This window comes from Clinocottus analis, unplaced genomic scaffold, assembly GCF_023055335.1.
Source record: "Clinocottus analis isolate CAN_PGR_092001 unplaced genomic scaffold, fCliAna1.0.p SCAF_3, whole genome shotgun sequence".
Taxonomy (NCBI): domain Eukaryota; kingdom Metazoa; phylum Chordata; class Actinopteri; order Perciformes; family Cottidae; genus Clinocottus; species Clinocottus analis.
This window is the reverse complement of record NW_027176042.1, coordinates 2100001-2115998: the sequence shown is the minus strand read 5'-3', so window position 1 is coordinate 2115998 and position 15998 is coordinate 2100001. Positions and strand designations below refer to the sequence as shown.

The 15998-nt window shown below is 42.1% G+C and overlaps 2 protein-coding genes across 3 annotated transcripts in view; one reads left to right on the top strand and one right to left on the bottom strand.

Moving 5' to 3' along the window:
- Window positions 1-5814: 5814 nt before the first annotated feature.
- On the bottom strand, window positions 5815-8129 carry LOC137796547 (myb/SANT-like DNA-binding domain-containing protein 4). Of its 2 annotated transcripts, none has more exons than XM_068594543.1 (4): window positions 8079-8129; window positions 7472-7773; window positions 7186-7315; window positions 5815-6785 (listed from the first exon to the last, which is right to left on the bottom strand). In XM_068594543.1, the coding sequence occupies exons 2-4, from the start codon at window positions 7767-7769 to the stop codon at window positions 6407-6409; spliced, it is 807 nt and encodes a 268-aa protein (XP_068450644.1). In that variant the 5' UTR covers window positions 7770-7773; window positions 8079-8129; the 3' UTR covers window positions 5815-6406. The 2 variants fall into 2 exon arrangements, with proteins under 2 accessions (XP_068450644.1, XP_068450645.1); XM_068594544.1 differs by having other exon boundaries at window positions 7970-8119.
- Window positions 8130-8161: 32 nt separating this feature from the next.
- stx18 (syntaxin 18) overlaps window positions 8162-15998 on the top strand; it is a 14644-nt gene continuing 6807 nt past the window's right edge. Inside the window, exon 1 of the mRNA XM_068594540.1 lies at window positions 8162-8374. Within this exon, the coding sequence (XP_068450641.1) occupies window positions 8222-8374 (153 nt within the window). The 5' untranslated portion in view covers window positions 8162-8221. The remainder of the gene's footprint in view (window positions 8375-15998) is intronic.

Below are 15998 nucleotides of genomic sequence, written 5' to 3'. Positions count from 1 at the left end.
TCTTATTCCCAATATTTGGAGAGACAATAGAAGAAAAGGTCACTTTTGAGTTTGATCCATAAGGCTATCTAGTATATATATATATATATATATATATATATATATATATATATATATATATATATATATATATATATATATATATACGTAGCTATTGTTAGCATGCACACAGCATTTATTTGGGATTTGTTTAGATTTGTTTTTTGGGGTATTTTAGATTCAGATTCAACTTCATTGTCATTGCACAAAGTACAAATACTGTGACAACGAAATGTAGTTTGCATCTGTTCAGAGTGCAAATGAAGCAGTTAAGATGCAGTTTAACTTTTAGTATGGCGATTAATTGTTGAATTAATGAATTACAGTAATTGCTTGGTTTGCAAAATATCTGAAAAAATACCAAAAACATTTCTAAATATCTCAGATCCCAATGTTACGTCGCTCTCTGTACGCCATGAGTACAGAAATATGTATTATTCCTCTCAAACATACTGACATTATTATTGTTTCCTTTGCAAAAGTGTTATGTTTATGAGTTGGGTGGCGAAGTGGCCGGGGGTTTGATCCCCGGTCCTTGTGGGTGGAGTCTTCACGGCGTGGGGTCTGTTCAGGTTCTCCAGTTTCCCGTCAGAGTGAATTTGAGAGTGATTGTGATTGTGACAAATAAAAATGATTTGATTGAAAATCACTTGTTTTGCCTCACCAACAGTCCACAACCCAAATATATTTAATTTACAAAACATATGAGCAAGAAAAAGCAACATGTGCTCTCAGTTGAGCCTTCGCCTGATAAATAATAATGCATGGATCCTCATTATTTTGCTGCTCATGACGAGTTGCATTTCTCCACATTCTCTTCTGTGTCCTGTGTGTTTTAACTTTCTAAAGGTCTGGACGTGCCGGCGGCAGATCGACTCATCAAAACTTGAAAAAAAAAGAATTGTCCATCAAAACTCCTGCAGGGAACGAACGTGGAAACAAGTGAAAGCGTTCAGACGAGGCAGCAGGGATCTGTTCCACAGAGTCGCTGCTCATGACACTCCTCCTCCTCCTCCTCCTCCTCTTCCTCACCAGACATGAAAGAGCCAACCTCATAATAAAATGGAATAAACCATCTTCCAAGGTTGAATTATTGTAATTACATGTAATTGAGTGTTTGGCGGCAAAACCATTTCCTCCTCAGATGCCGCATGTACTTTTTTTTTTTTTTTTTTTTGAAAAATCACGCTGACTTTGTTCTCGGCCTCGGCCACCGAGTGACCTTCTCCAGTTGCAGTCTTTCCTGAACGGCTGTGACATGAGACAGAGTGGGACTTGGAGGGTAGATGGAGGGATGTGGAGGGAGGGGGGGGTTGCTATGTTGTCACAAGATGAGTTGCTCTTCACCGGTTCCATATGTTTCCAGTCATGTTGGGCTCGCGTCTCCCTCTTTCCCCTTTTTCACTCTGCCTATTTATAAATCCATGGAGCGGTGCAACGTTGGCCAGAAGCCGTGGGGTTAAGAGTGGGAGAAAACCACCAAAACACAAATTAGTTCATGTTTCATTCCAGTGTCTGTGAGGAGGTTTGGTTTGTTCTGCTGCAGAAGCACATGTCTGTACAGGAGGAGGCAGAATAGCCGCCATTGTTTTGTGGCTGCCAGCAGTCTCTCAGCAGAAGAGCAACGGTTTAATTGACCTTCGCTGGACAATTGTCGTCCTGGAAGAGTTTGTTTTTTGTACATTGTGTGTCCACAAAGATGATGACACACTGTACTATTGAAGGAGGAGAACATTGCAGTGTGTTATGTGCTACGACAGTACAACGCTCTCACTATAAAGTAGATTTTCCCGCTGACGCCCATAATTCCCAGAGTCATTTCAAACTCAGCGTTACATTTTGGACAGCGGTCCGGCGGGGATGAGGCCATGGGGCTGCTCTGTAAACGCTTCCATGGCGTGAACGTGCTGGTCTGCGTCCGCCCTGTCCCGTTGTCATCGGGCGACCGTGCATGCAGAAGTTGCAAAAAAACTATTCGGTGAATCCCCAAGAAATGCTGTCAAGTTTAGCTCAGAGGGCGAAGCAACACAACATCACAACATTACAGCATCGCAGTCATCACAGAGGCGATGAAGGTCGTGATTCATTGTGAGCAGCACACACTAAACCTGCTTGTGTTTCTGGTCAGACTCACATCTACAGGAGCAGCACGGGACTTTTTTAAGTTGAGCTACTGAGTCTTTTACTTAGTTTACAGGGAAAATAAACAATTTCTTTGTTGTTGAACGACTGTGACTTCAATTGTTGCCTATCGATAAGGACGGTGGAAGAAAAAGAAAAAAGCAGTTCGGTCACTAGAAAAACACAGAAGGAAGAAGCTTTGAATTGGAAAGTATAATTGTTTTTGCCTTCATCGTAAGAGGCCACAGTTCCCAGCTCGAACCTGTGATGTTGTCAGAAAGGACTTTGATTGGTGATAGCGATCAATAGTTGAGACAACTGTGCACTTCACACCACTTTAGATGAAGTAGCATCACTCAGGGTTCCCTGAAAAAGTGAAGAGATAATTACATGTATTTGACTTTTGGTAGATGAAGTTCAACTAGCTCTTTTATTTAAAATATAAAATATTCCTTGAGCTGAAATAAAGTGTTCGTAGTTGATGTGTCAGCGGGTATCACGCACTGCGCTTGATTACAAGAAGTCAAACGTACGTTGCGATCGGGAATGTCAGGTTGTCATTTTCTTATGATTGGCTGATGAAAGGTATAATTTGGGACTGCCGAGACAGCGACTTCAAACGCTCCCCGTGCCATATCAGGCTGGAATGTGAAAGCTGTCCAGGCAAAAAATGATCCAATTTTCTACTGGCTTTAATTACAAAGAGGATCCTCTTTCACTGGCGGGGCAATTGCTGTCCGTTTCTGAAGACCATTGTGGAAAATGATGAAGTCAAGCATGTCCAGGATGCTTCAAACTGGACTGTCGTAGTGTTGCCACGGCGTGATCAGATCATATTTGAATCTCCTCGTCTCTGTGAAACGACCTCCGAACCGATGGCAACAGAGAAAGGGACAATGATGACATTGATGGACAAAGTCCAATCCCTCAGTGTCCAAGAAGTAGTTTCTTTAATAACCATTTTGTTTGTGCTAGTGGTGAAGGGAAAGACAAAATAAAATTAGTGGGTAGAGGGTAAATTGCCCTGTAACCGTGTCTTTTCACAAAGTTTCCCTTTCTTGGCTGTCACCGCGCCAGTAAAATAAAAGCATAAATTGCGGTTAATCCCTGGAGCAGAGACGATGCGCCCGAAGCCGGCCGGTAATGGGCAATGCCCTTTCTAATCTAAATAAAGTTAAGCGTTCGTAAAAGCGACTGCATTACGGAAAATCCAATTTGTGATTGCAACATCTGTACGTGAGCTATGGGGAGTGCTTTGTTGGTCCAAGCAGCTCCGCTGCATGTCTTGTTTTCCACCATTACTTCTCCAGGAAGCTTCCATGAACATGACCTTGCATGCAATGCTCATGATTCATATGCAAAGACTATTAAAAACAGAAAGAAGTCCCATTGAAATCCTGTCAGACATGCAGAGTTTACAGCACCCTGCGATACTGCAAGCTTTACTTTTCTCACAGACAAAGTATCATCCAGGCAACATAAAAAATAATAACAGCTTGATATCTTAATTGCTATCTATGTGACAATGAATAGGAAACACACATATTTATTGTCAGTGGTCGTTAAATTACACTGAAAGAACTCAGAAGTTTACGATGTGACTCAGATATAGCTAACGCCTTTCCCTTGTGTGCTCTGAGAAGTTTCTTCTTCTTCTTCTTCTTGACCCGCTGACATCACGCCAACCAAAACAAACCCGCTGACTTCACCGTCGCCGTCGAGGCCAGAGCTTCCCTCTCAACCCTCACCTGTCAAATCCTGTCAGACCGAATGTCACGAGGGGAAGGACAAGAAGAAAAGGGACCATTCTCACACGTTTTTGGGACGTGTCCAGAGGCTTATTTGTAAGCCTGCAGGGTGTGGCAGAAAGCCTTCACCTCAAAGGTAACAGCTCCCTCCCATGTAATTGCTCCTCATCAGATCGAGCTGCATGGCATTCCTGCAGACTGCCAAGAGACAGAGAGTTAACTGCCATCAAAGGGGACAATCTCTGGATCAGCGGTGGTTGATGGGATAGCATTAGCGTCATTAGCTCAGGTTTCAGGCTACGCCCCGAAAATAAACAATGCAGACATCAGAAAGAGCAGCGCACTGAGGGACACAAGCAAAATACAGCAGGAAAAATGAAGACGGATAATAATAATAAGGGGGGAAAAAGCTCTTGTCAGGCTTCTCTGAGGGACGCATCCTCAGGCTAGGAGATAAGAGCCTTTGATAGAATTAAGCCAACGTCAAACAGCCAGTTAGATGAGTCCTGTGAAGATAAAGCAGCCGGGACTGACAGGTCTGATAATAGTCCAAACAAAGAGAAAGTGGAGATTAAGGGGTTCCCTTTCAGGCAGTTAAGTGGACTGCCCAGAGGACACTCCAAAACATGGCTCATCTGTCAGGGACGGGAGGAATGGATACCGTCACTGACGCTCCACGAGGAGGACGGACGGGATCCAGGAGTTCCCATGAAGAATGCCGTCCCGAGGGTTTCAGGGTTTCTTCAGTGTTGTTCCTGATGTTTGCGTCTCACAATATGTCCAAACATTTAGCTGATGCTATCGGCTGGAGGGACACAAGAAATAAAGTGAACGCAATGGACAAATAAGAACAAAAAGAATCAATATGCATGTCTGCTTTGAGGCAATACTGGATTAATGTTTGATTTTAGCATGAATGCAGTGGAGTGCTGTTACGTGTCAGATTATGTCATTAATGTATTATATCATCATATAAATAACATAGATTGGATAATGAAATACGTCACACTGCTGAGAGAGACCGTAAACAGCTGCTGCACATTGTTTAAAGTGTTGTATTTGTAGGTGAACCATGAAAAAACTGTGAGTGAAGTATAACCGAGGAAAGTTAAACTAACTTAAATACATGTTATTTGATTTAAAAACAACATCCACATGTTTCTGTTGAGAAGGGAAATAAAGAGACAAATAGGAATACATGCTATATGAACAGGAACCAGAAGTATTTAACTCAAATACTTAATGTATTTACATTTGTACTCACCTATAGAAATTGATAACTGGTTGTATGACGTTGTTCATGATTATGCAGTTACATATAATCTGTAGTGTTTAATGGTATCCTGTTTATATTTTATTGAACATATTGGAGCGGTGCAGGTGAAGGAGTGAATCCTTTGTGGGGGATCGTTAGATGAAAAAGGCTGAATTGGAGAATAAACATGAGAAAAGATGTATTTTCAACCAAATCTTTGACTCTAGGAAACACATTTGGATATCATCTGTTGTAAAGTAGTAGCCGGTCATATTTTTCGTCATCCCAGTGCACCACGTGCTCGCAGCTAGCTCAATTAGCGCCGCCGCCCCGTGGTCAAGTAAAAGTCAGGAAACTTTAATGTTTAATCTCCGTTAGGCTCCTCGCATCAACACTTTGAGGGTAATAAATGTAGCCGGGCCTTTTAGTGCACATGACCTTAGTCCCTCAGAAAGTTCTCTTTCCACAGTCGAAGCTAAAAGAGCGAATTTAAAAAAAAAGGATGAGGAGTTAAAGTTAATGCTGAGGCGGCTGAAAAGGAGAGACAGTCGCGGCACTCAGTTGTAACACAGTCTGGCAAAACACTAACAAAGGAAATGAGCAAACCACACAGCAAATAACAGACTTTTATTCAACACTCTGGGCCCGCTGCTCACATCTGGGTGCCAACCCCCGTCACTTACAAATAAACGGATTTATGAGAAATATTATGCACAAATTACTCCATTTGTCTAGACAGGACATTATTGTAGCTTTGGTTACATTGGCATGACCGAGTTCACTTTTCATAAATATGTATATTGGTACATGTCAAACATTTACAGCTTCCAAATTTGCACTTAGGACTAAATGGCATGAATCCGTAAATAAACTACATTTCTCAGAGTGTAAAACTATAAATACGAGTTGCACTTCCCTGCCAGATAACCAGAAATCCTTCATACTTTCTTTAAAGAATAACCTATAAATGTTACAGCTGCATTTTAAAATAAACATGGTAGTGTGAACTTTTCTTATTGTGTCCTTTGCTCTTCTTACACTTTGGTTATATTAAAAAATATAGTGTGCGTCTTAACAATATGGGCCTCAAACACTCTAAAAGTAAAGAAATGGAACCGCTAAAGTAACAATGCTAAAACACACGATGGGAAAACTTTACTCTTGAGTAATATTGATTTAACTCAGATTGCATGTGAACACTATGCAATGCTACAGGTACAACGGGTTCTTCTCTACGACCACTTCAGTCCTTTGAAAGTGTCTCCGTTTGCCTTTTCATCAGCTGAATTTTCAGCGTGTAGTATTCCTCCTGCAGCCTGAGGACTGCCTCTTGTCTTCTCAGCACAGACATTTCTAAATCCACGCGCTCCTGCAGAGTCGTGCAGTGCGCCGCGGGTGGAGCAGAAGAAGAAGAAGGGCGGAAAGCATCTCGGTGTTCTGCAGCAGCAGCGACGCCGGCGGCGTGATGAGTGCTGAAGTGCACCGCGAAGGTTTTGGGAAAATCGGCCATTTTTTGTTCTGCTGGAGAAGTGGATGGATCTGGGTACGTGGGGAGCTCCAGCTCTCTCTGGGGATGCTGGTTTGAGTATCTCGCATCTATTCTGTGCTCACTTCCTTCATCACTGCTGGAAAAAAGTGTGTCATTGATATTGTTCGACAATACTATGAGTTTCATCTTTGAACTCCAAACAATATATATTCTTACTTAGGTTTTATTTAGGCTCTGAGATGACACCTCTGATTTGTTTTGGTGTGCTCCTAGCTCTGACAAATTAACTAGGATACATTAATGGCAGAATTTCTTTCCAGAAACAATATTTCTGTGACTTTAAATAATCCGCAGAGCTCGCTGTGAACAGTTTTCTATCTCATTTCACTATTTATTTATTACAAAGTTCCACTGAAAACCTTTGTGGATAACACAAACATGAGGATATTAAGTTGAGGTAAGTGGGAAAATACTGAATGCTTTTGTAATAACATATTTTCAATAAATTAAACAACCCAGAAAGAAAAGATCACCTGTTTTGATGAGCTTCCATCAACTCTGAGATGGAAGCGTCTTCTCTGTCCTGTTGCAGGATGTCTGAGAGGTTCACCACAGACATCACCACTTGAGTCACAGTACTGAACTGTTCAGCGGCCGAGCCTTCTGTAAATGAAGAACCATGTAATGCCTTGATTAAAAATAAGTACAATACTACAGAATCAACTCAAACAGCGAGAATGTGGATTTGCTTATTTCTTCCTCAAGGTTTTTTTGAACTCAAAATGTATTTTTCTGCAGCACGCAGCGCGCTCTCCTCACCTGAGCCCTCTTGCCTTCTCTGTCGCTTGATCTCCTCTCTCGACTTCGCCAGCAGATTTTCCCACTTTTTGTTACAGTCAGAAACTGTACGCTGAAACTGTGGGAAGGCATCGTTGATGGATTGGGCTATTTCCTCCCAGGCTTGTCTTTTGGCCTGTAATGAAACACCACTGCTGCACTTCCCTTTGATGACGTCTTTCCTCTCCAGCATGAGCTGAGCCAGAAGAAGACACTCCTGGTCTGTCCAGTTAGGTCTCCGCTTGCGGCTGGACATCCCTTCAGGAAGTTTTAGGGGCATTACTCTGGCAACGACAGTCACATGATTATCTGCATTGAGGTCCCTTGTAATCCTTACAGCGTACAATACAGAAAATGTAACACGACTAAATGTAACTATACCATTAAACATAACAACCTAACTGAAAGGCAAAACCTCCAATTTAAGTATTTCTTTGACTTAAGTTATTATATTTAAGAGATTATTTATTTTATTTTTACATTTTCGCGACCCAGAGCGCAATCAGGGCGAAGAGTGTCTTGATGGCGAGTCACAGCTCTGCAGGACGTAAATACAACGAGGCGAAGCACGTGCCACAGTTATACTTACTGGTGAAACCTTAAGGTGAAATGTAAGGCTTTCTTCTCCGTCTTAGGGAAAATCCACAACGTCGCAGGCTGATGACGTCGCCACTCGGTGACGTGTCAGTTTGTTTACAGCGCTGGTTCCTGCGCCGCCGCGGCTGCACAGACATGGCTGTGGATATAACTTTACTTTTCAAAGCCAGTGTGAAGACCGTGAAGACCCGGAACAAGGCGATAGGAGTCGGCTTTGACTCGCCCAAAGATGAGGTCTTTAAGAAGAGCAGACCCAAGAGCGGCTTCTCTCCGAAGGCCAAAGAAGTGGTGAGTGTTCACTCGAGCTAACGTCAGCTAGCTGGGCTAGCATCGACACGACCTGACTTTAAAGTGTAATGACAGCGAACAACTGGGCTGCTTTAATGCCACTGTTGCTCATGCTGCGTTGTATGACGGGTAGTAAGTCTATACAATGTGTTATTAATGCTCATGCAGCGTTGTATTAAAGGTAGTAAGTCTATACAGTGTGTTATTGATGCTCATGCTGCGTTGTATGACGGGTAGTAAGTCTATACAATGTGTTATTAATGCTCATGCAGCGTTGTATTAAAGGTAGTAAGTCTATACAGTGTGTTATTGATGCTCATGCAGCGTTGTATTAAAGGTAGCAAGTCTATACAATGTGTTATTAATGCTCATGCTACATTGTAGGAAAGGTAGTTAGTCTATATAATGTGTTGTTGTTGATCATGCTATATTGTTTCAAGTAGTAAGCCTATACAATGTGTTATTATTGCTCATGCTACATAATTTAGTAAGCTTATGAAACGTATTATTATAATTGCTCATGCTACATTGTTGCAGGTAGTAAGTCTATACAATGTGTTATTAATGCTCATGCTACATTGTATTAAAGGTAGTAAGTCTATACAATGTGTTATTAATGCTCATGCTACATTGTTGCATGTAGTAAGTCTATTCAATGTGTTATTGTTGCTCCTGCTACATTGTATTAAAGGTAGTAAGTCTATTCAGTGTGTTATTGTTGCTCATACTACATTGTTGCAGGTACTACGTCTATGACATGTGTACAACACTTTAAACAATGTGCACCAGCTGTTTACAGTCAGTGAGGGCTCAGCAGTGTGACGTTGTATTTCATTATCCCAATCTATGTTATTTATACGATGATATAATACATTGATGACATAATCTGACACGTAACAGCGCTTCACTGCATTGATGCTAAAATCAAACATTAATCCAGCATTGCCTTAAAACAGACATGCGTATTGATTCTTTACAATTATTGCTCAATGCATATTAATAGATATTAAAGGAGGCTGTCAAATATACACCAAAACATAACCTGTTATGGCCGTGTTATTGCTAGCAGAACATGGTTTATATCATCGTATTCATGTTCGAGAAATCATTTCTCAATAATATAATAATAAGTACTAAACTTATAGTTTTTGCTAAATTTATTTGAATCATTTTCAGAGCTCAGAAACTATAATCATATATTACTCTGTGACTCAGAGCTTTATTTTCTTCCTGTGAGTTATTTATTTAATCAAAAGGAAAACAATTTTTGTATTGAAAAACATTAATTTTTCTGTATTTCACTGCGTCGTTCTTGCTGCTGAGGTTTGACCATTTGGTCTGCTTTTAATTTTGAATACAACGTCTGTTTTCATCTCGCAGATGGCATGTAGCAGACGAGGCATGTCTTGAGATTAAAAATATTACAGTTGGCGTTTGGTCTATTCAACTCATTTGGCACATATTTACATCTTGAGCACATGTGATTCATTTGTCACATGTTTTGTGTGCAGTGCTGCTTGTCTGTGTAACTCGTATCTGGACCCACTCACAAAGAAATGAGGCATTGAGTTCAAACAACATTTTCTGTCTCAGACGTAGCAAAAAAAATCCTCTTCCGCTCTGCTGGCTTGCTTTGTTACACGCCTGCGTGCCTTTTATAGTCCAACAATCATCACAACAACTTCACTTAAGTCCGTCTACTTCTGAAGCAAACAATCAATTCCAAAATGGCGTCTACTGGACACGGAGAGAGACAGATAACTGAAGTAACACCTCACTCTTAAAAAACTTTTCACTTGAACCTTGGTCAGACTACAGGAATTTTCCAATCCTGCTGTGGGGAGATCAGGATAAATGGCTGCTCTGCTTGAGATCTGGAAAGACAAAAGCTAAGTTGTTTTAAAATAAAAAACCACATTGGGCCAACTGGCCAGACGCAGCAGTTTTATGCCCAGAATATTTAGTGCCAGCTGTCAGGTCGGAGCGCCACAGCTCCCCAAACATTGACAAGCCGAGATTCTGGACTTTGAACCGACCCAGAAAATTACCCAATAAGATGGAGACTTCAGGCTGTGGACGCCGAAACATTACTTATAAAACTCTCCTCATGTCTTTTCTAGATAAAAGACATGGAGAGTTTTCCTTCATAATGTCCTGAACTGGTTGTTCAGCTTTAGGTTGCGTTCACATCGACGGCGAAAAAAGAAAGAAAAAGAACCTTTCCATGAGGCAGAAGGACCTTCATTGGTGTTTAATTAGTTCTTGAAAACATCTCCACTTGTATTCTCCCACCAAGGTGCAGAGACATCATCAACGGTTGGCAGTAGGTAATGGATCATTGGGAACTACAAGGCTTCGCTGCGTGTCATGAGAGTTGATCCTGCGCCAGAAGTCCTTGGCCTGACATGAATATGGTACACATCGTAACACAAACCTCTTCAAAGGCACCTTGAAGAACCACTTTACGTTTCCCTCGGGGGAGTCAGGACGTTAAGTTGTACCTGATGTCTCCGACCATCAGTCTGAGGCCAACATGAGCTCGCTCTCACAACTCTCTGCACAACTAGGTTTTTGTTATGTTCCGTTACATTGATATTAGAAATGGTGGTTTAATAAAAGCAGTGGTGCTGATTCAAAGAAACCCAAACCTATCCTGTGGTGCCGGCCCTCTGCTTCGCTCTCCCTCCCCCCCGACCGCTGCGTCCCTCACGCTGCAGATATAATCTCAAACCGTCTCGGCGAAGTCGGCGTTTGTAGAAATTGAAATTGCGAGCTTGGAATGTCCTGACTGCGAACAGTTATGTCGCGGTTTTCACCCACAACTAAACTATCAATTCTTTTCTGTGCAGACTGACACGGGCAGCGTTTCTCTTTTTTGCACCCGTCTCCTCTTCAACATGCACGATTCCATAAACACGCTGCAATAACATTTTCTTTCGGCTCTCCAACAATTTCTCGGGGAAAGCCGATCCTCCCAAGAGCCAGTGATTAAAGGTGGAAGATCAAAACAGAGAAAATATTAAATTAGGTCCCCAGTAACAATGTTGACGGCCCGGCACCTAATGCACAACAGATGTGGTGCCCTTCAAGACATAACTCTCCCAGTTCCCACTGAAGCTTGACAAAAATAGAAGGAAAAACATCAAAGTTGACAAATACACTGTGAGTCTTTTTCCTGCTCGAAAAGCAGGAAACGTAGCATCTTTCAAGGCAACAGAAAAAAAGGGCTTGATTGACTAATAAGAGGGCCAGTGTTTACAGGGTGGAGTCTTTTCTACCTCGTCGGGGTCGGTTTGGGGCACTGTGATCTCCATTTCACCGCTCACCTCGCCGCCCTCTCCGCAGCACGCTGCCCTTCTCCACTTTAAATGGAGGAGGTCACTTTCAAAATTGGTAAATTGTGTGTAGAAAATAGTGCCGGGCTCCCCACTGCGTCTCAGTGCTGGTATTCCAAAATTGGCTCCTTCTCACGGTGTTTTCTTAGAAACCCTGAAAAGTGTGGCCATCGGCCAGCACTTAAGAGTATGTTGTGCTGATGGAGGGGGGGGGGGGCTTATATATGCTCAAAACATCTCGCTTGGAATCTGGTTCATTTTATATTTTTGTCAGTGATGATCAAGTTTCCAAGTCCAAGTTTCATCAAAGTTGTGTTTTTTTTTTTTACTTTGTGGCTCTAAATAACTGTCTGGTTGCAAACATGAGAGTTAGTTTCCCCGATGGTTCAGACGGGATGTGTTGAATCTGCAGCGGCTTAAAGATGTCGACCAAACTTTGAAATGGTTTGACGGATCATTTTCATGAATAAAATGTGAAAATCGAAGATAAAACAACTGAATTCTTTATTCATCCCATATGGGGCACGTTGACGTTATTACAGCAGCTGAGAGCTAACAGTGAGGCCATCATAGATAAATACACATATAAATATAAAATCCAATATAATTGTAGATACACTGAATGGTTGACTTCACATTATATAATATTATTTTTTATATGTAATAGAATATTGATATCGTTTGTCAGTTTTTGGTGTTGATTGGTAGCTTCACGGGTGGAGCAGCCCGTCACTAAAGGGTGCTGTTAGGGTGCTGTTAGGGTGCTGTTAGGGTGCTGTTAGGGTGCTGTCAGGGTGCTGTCAGGGTGCTGTCAGGGTGCTGTCAGGGTGCTGTCAGGGTGTCACTGCACGGGGACGGGACACCTTCTCAGTTGTCTTGATAAAAGTTGTCGGGCCTGATCTTAAATAAAAGTTATTGTTGCTCAAGCAACAAAGTTTAAACATTAAAGCCTTCGTCCTGTAGCTGAAATTGACCGACTTGATTATTTATTAAATATCCTTCCAAATGTCCAATAATTATGTAAAATAAAAAGCTGAATCCTCACTCTTCCATATCGTCTCTGAGTTAATGTTACGTCTGAAAGTTATATTTCTAATCTAATGGATGTGTGCAGTCTGCGACTGTGTGTAGCATTATTTACACACAGTCATAGATTGCTGGTAAATGCGTGATAATCTTTTTCTTAAAAAGTCACAAACGTGGCCCACAGGTAGGCGCGTCCTCGCGTGCAGCTGTCATGGCGCCGTGGGGAAGTGATTTGCAGGGATCACCTCGAGATGAACGCGCCGCTAAACGCTCTCTTTACCAGTCGGCCTAATCTCCGCTCTGTTTTCTCATGGAAGCCGGGCAAATTGAATTTCGAGGCGTCCTGTCGGGCTCGAGCAACAGGCTTGATTTTTGTCGTGATTTCACAAAATGGAAATGAAGAAGGAAAAAGCAGCGAAATGCAGATTCACAGATGTACGTCAAACCTCTAAATCACGAGATGGACACCAGATACTCTGCAGACTAAATAAATAGACGAGGCTCAATCCAAACACTTAAACATGAGGAAGACTGGAGCAGCAGCTGTTGACTCTTTTTGCAGCGTGCTGTCGAGCTTCGTTGTCGTACAATCTGAAGCTCTCGTGATTTACAATCACTGGCAGTCGAGCGACGCAGAGGACGGCAGACCTGACCCTGACGCTTCAACACAGTCTGAAGCAGGAAGCTGCAGCATGTGTGTGCTCCTCGACTGCAGGATGTGTGTGTTTTGTTCTGGGATATTAGTACAAGACATGGGGTATTGATTATGTCACTTCACATTAGCATATAGCATACCTAGCATTGTTGCACTGCGCCATCCAGCACAGCAGCAACGCTGTCGTTTCCAGAAAACACGCTTTGCTTTTGGGAGTTTTCTCCATTTATCAAATCGTATGTCTTTAAATCATTCTGCACCGGATGGCGGTGTGGAAGAGCTTTACATGCACAGTTTCTGTCGTGCAACAGGACTCACCTCTGAGAGCAAGTTTGACATTTAGAGTCGAGGGTGGAAGAATGTTTTCCCTGCAAGTTCAGCAATTTACCGTCTGCAGTTTGACAGAAAGAAGGAAAGTAGTTCATTTTACTCCTGACAGCTCTGGTTCATCCTGGAAAGAAGTTACTTTTGAAGTTCTTTAAATCTAGCGTCAGTTGTTTATGAGTAAATTATTATTGTTATTTTATTCTAAATTATAGGAATCAGGGCTAGACAATATGCATATTTAATTATTAGTATATTTAAAGCATATAATCATTCAGAAAATCATTTAAAAAATCTATAAAAATGCTGAAACAACCCGTTGACTGATACATGTGCAGCGCTGCAGGAGACAACGTAAAGCAAAGATGTTATTTTATATTTTAAAACATCAAGTGTGGCTCGATGTGTGTGTGTGTGTATTGTGGAGTAAATCTGTGTGTGTGTGTGTGTGTGTGTGTGTGTGTGTGTGTGTGTGTGTGTGTGTTGCAGTTACATAAATAAAGCTGAATGGGGACGCTGAGTGAGAGGAGGGAGTTTGTTTATTGACCTGATAAACAGACTGTAAAACATGTCCTGATTAGTAACAAACATTACTCTTTTACATAAAGTCATGCTGGCGTTTCTACAGATCGGCTTCGTCCATCTGATTATTTCTTTATTTTGTAAAACAGACAAGACGTGTCTCCGTGGTGACCTCATCTCGTGCTTCTTAAAGACTTTCTCTTTGTGGTAAACAGAGTTTAAGGAGATACGACTGTTTTATTCTGTCTCTTTATCCTCATTGCAACAAATGATGTGTTTGCTTGTTTGTTTTTCAAGCTGCCATTTTGTATCCATGCATGATCGGATCAAAAATTAACCAACAGCAGAGCTGCTTATGTTCATCCAGTAGAAACCCAAACAGCGTAATAATACTTTATTATCTCAGAAAAAGACTCTGGTGGTGAATAATCTAAAAAGTCTTCTTCGCTGGCTCCGCTGTGTTTGTTTATGGAGCGGACTGAAGACACAACTAAAGCGTCACCGAGTCAGACATAAACATGGTAATAAAGTCAGCATGTGGCAGAGTCTCCTCCGCTGAAGCATCCTCTCTCCCTCCGTCGCCCTCGGTCAGCACGCAGAGCCACTTAACTCTGTGAGTTACCTGGATTCAACAAAACAAAGAGCGTCCGAGCTCTTAAGAAATCTGCTGGCTAAGCCTTTTTTCTTTTTTTTCCTCGTAATAATCCCCGCTGATAGTTTGTTTGGGCTCAATCGGGGCTGCAGGGGAACAGGGCGGACGGAGAAAGTGAGGAGGTAAAGTGGGGGTCTTTGATGATGACGAGATTAGACGCCGCCCGGCAGACTGTCTCCTCCTCCGTCTCTCACACACACACACACACACACACACACTAACTAGCATATAGCTACACACACATGTATACGGTGAGCCGCATGCACAAGGCCACCCCCTTCCTCATTGTTGAGGAATTACTTGCTCTTTAGGGTCTTAAGTTACAAGAGCAATTGATCCCTCTGACCCCCTGCAAACCCTGGAGGTTGTGCTGGGAATCTGAGCTCCAATGTATACACACAGGAGACAGCTCAACCCCCAGAGCAGCACTCTTAACACTCCCTGCACCCCACAGCACACACACACACACACAACCACTCTCTCTCCCCATGTCCCAATGCTGTGTGTGTAGCGCCGCCTGCAGGTGAAACGCTGCCGAGTTCTGCAGGCAAAATCTCTCTATATATATATGTTGTGTGTGAGTGAAAGGCTGATTGTGAGCATCAAATATAGCGTGTGGTAATATATAAATGATGGATTATTATAGAAGGTAAATGGTGAGCAGGTTTTACGTCAAATGTTTTGTTTTTTCCGACTCACATTCCACACACAACAATATTTAGTTCATGGGCAATAGAGCTTTCTCCTCATGTCTCTCTTTCTTTTGCTCAGAATAGACCAGTTATCAATACATTTTTGGTCGCTCGGCTAATTGATTAATCAACTAATTATCACATTAAATACTTTAGGTTAGAAGTGAGTGTTTCATCTTTCTTGAACCACAAATAAAACACACAAAGATGCCACAACATTTCTCAATGAACCATCTGATGTGTCTCCACTGAGATACACGTTGCAACGTCTGGATGCTTAATAAACATATCAATAACTCATGTGAATAGTGTCCTGACCGCTGGCTTGTCGTGTGTGTGTGTGTGTGTGTGTGTGTGTGTGTGTGTGTGTGTGTGTGTGTGTGTGTTGCACGGCTGCAGGTTTTTTAAGAGCTTCTCC